The sequence below is a fragment of the Pithys albifrons genome, chromosome 28 (genome assembly GCF_047495875.1).
Source record: "Pithys albifrons albifrons isolate INPA30051 chromosome 28, PitAlb_v1, whole genome shotgun sequence".
NCBI classification, from domain to species: domain Eukaryota; kingdom Metazoa; phylum Chordata; class Aves; order Passeriformes; family Thamnophilidae; genus Pithys; species Pithys albifrons.
Genome location: NC_092485.1, coordinates 887,997 through 890,295, shown reverse-complemented (window position 1 = coordinate 890,295; position 2,299 = coordinate 887,997). Strand labels below are relative to the sequence as shown.

At 52.2% G+C, this 2,299-nt stretch overlaps 1 protein-coding gene across 1 annotated transcript; it reads left to right on the top strand.

Annotated features, from left to right (window-relative positions):
• The first annotated feature begins 456 nt into the window (after window positions 1-456).
• Window positions 457-2,007, top strand: KCNA10 (potassium voltage-gated channel subfamily A member 10). The gene has a single exon (XM_071578635.1). The coding sequence runs from the start codon at window positions 457-459 to the stop codon at window positions 2,005-2,007; it is 1,551 nt and encodes a 516-aa protein (XP_071434736.1).
• The last annotated feature ends 292 nt before the right edge of the window (window positions 2,008-2,299 follow it).

Genomic DNA, 2,299 nt, shown 5'->3' with positions numbered 1-2,299 from the left:
ACAACTCCAAATCCTGCTCTGAATTCTGAATCCACACCTGGAAATGTCTGGAGTGACCCCTTGCTCTGGGATTCCTGGGGAAAGGCTGGGTGGGACAACTGGTTTCACTGCCATCCTCTTCTCCTGCCTGACCTTTCCTCCTTGGGTGCTGTCAGTGGTATTGGGAGGTTAATGATGATGAAGCCACACCAGGAGGGTTTGTAGGATCCAAAGATGAACAATTTGCCAGAAATTGTTTTGCCAGTCAATGGAATTAACCTTTCCATAAAAAAAAAAAAAAAAGAGTCCAGGATTGCCTGACCTCAGGTTTGTTCGATTCTGTTGTCGAGGCAAGCGATGGACGTGTCCAATTCATCTCCATCTCCCTGTCCCTTCCCTGCAGATCCTCATAGCGTGGGAAAGCCTCGAGCTGCCGGCGCCCGACCCGGGGATTTATGTTGCTAATCTGATTAGTGTATGATGGACGTGTCCAGTTGGAAGGAGATGGAGGTGGCACTAGTCAGTTTTGACAACGCTGATCAGATCGTGGAGGATCCCTGTTATTCAAATGACCTCAGCCCCGCCGGGCAGTCTCGGAAAGGCCACCCCAGCTGTGCCAACCTGCTCTCCAACCTGAGAATCCTCATCAACAGCGAGAACGCCAACAATGAGACCATCTTCTCCAGGTTCTCCACTGAGTTCAGTGACCACCTCGTGGGAGAAAGGGTGGGCATGGATGAGGGGGACCAGCGAGTCATCATCAACATCGCTGGGCTGAGGTTTGAGACACGGCTCAAGACCCTCGACCAGTTCCCTGAGACCTTGCTGGGGGACCCTGAAAAGAGGATGCGCTACTTTGACTCCATGAGAAATGAGTATTTCTTTGACAGGAACAGGCCCAGCTTTGATGGGATCCTGTACTATTACCAGTCCGGTGGGAAAATCCGGCGCCCGGCCAACGTCCCCATCGACGTCTTTGCTGATGAAATCACCTTCTATGAGCTGGGTGATGAAGCCATGGACCAGTTCAGGGAGGATGAAGGGTTCATCAAGGATCCTGAGACCCTCTTACCAACCAATGACTTTCATAGGCAATTCTGGCTGCTCTTTGAGTACCCTGAAAGCTCCAGCGCAGCCCGGGGCGTAGCTTTGGTCTCCGTCCTGGTCATTGTCATCTCCATCATCATCTTCTGCATGGAGACCTTGCCAGAATTCCGAGAGGAAAGGGAGTTTAAGTCCACCCTGGAGCTTTCTAGGAATGTGACAGACCCCTTGCTGGCCCACAGCACCTTCACGGACCCTTTCTTCGTCATAGAGACCGCCTGCATTGTCTGGTTCTCCTTCGAGCTCTTCGTCCGCTTCATCGTGTGCCCCAGCAAGACCGAGTTCTTCAGGAACATCATGAACATCATCGACATCGTGTCCATCATCCCCTACTTCGTGACACTCACCACTGAGCTGATCCAGCAGAGCGAACTCAACGGGCAGCAGAACATGTCCTTGGCCATCCTGCGCATCATCCGCCTGGTCCGGGTCTTCCGCATCTTCAAGCTCTCCCGACACTCCAAGGGGCTGCAGATCCTGGGGCAGACCCTCAAGGCCAGCATGAGGGAACTGGGCCTGCTCATCTTCTTCCTCTTCATCGGCGTCATCCTCTTCTCCAGCGCCGTTTACTTCGCGGAGGTCGATGAGCCACAGTCCCATTTCTCCAGCATTCCAGACGGCTTCTGGTGGGCCGTGGTGACCATGACCACCGTGGGCTATGGGGACATGTGTCCCACCACGCTGGGGGGGAAGATTGTGGGCACCCTGTGCGCCATCGCGGGCGTGCTGACCATCGCTCTGCCCGTCCCCGTCATCGTCTCCAACTTCAACTATTTCTACCACAGGGAGACGGAGAACGAGGAGAAGCAGATCCTGCCGGGGGAGGTGGAGCGGCTCTTGGCCAGTGTGGCCACAGGCAACGGCAGCATGGAGTCCCTCAATAAGACCAATGGGGGTTACCCTCGAGACAAGCCCAAAAAATGATCTTGAGGCCATGGTGGGACTGGGCCCTGTCAGGTGGGATTGGATGAAAGAGGAATCAAACATCTGCATGCTCTGATTTATCTCTTTTTTTAAAAAAAAAAAAAAACCAAAACCAAAAACAAATGTGCTGCTGCTTTTTTTTTTTTTCTAGCCATTTTTCAATCTCTGATTTCCTGTGGCTGTTGAAATAAATACCATCTTTCTTATCTCTCTGCCCTGTCCAACAGTCTGGTGGGGTTTTTATTTGATGCTCATTTGGTGGGTTTTATTTGATGCTCATTTGGTGGTTTTT

Excerpts from the sequence above, each read along its gene's own strand:
- KCNA10 (XM_071578635.1), top strand. The coding sequence starts at position 457 with ATGATGGACGTGTCCAGTTGGAAGGAGATGGAGGTGGCACTAGTCAGT.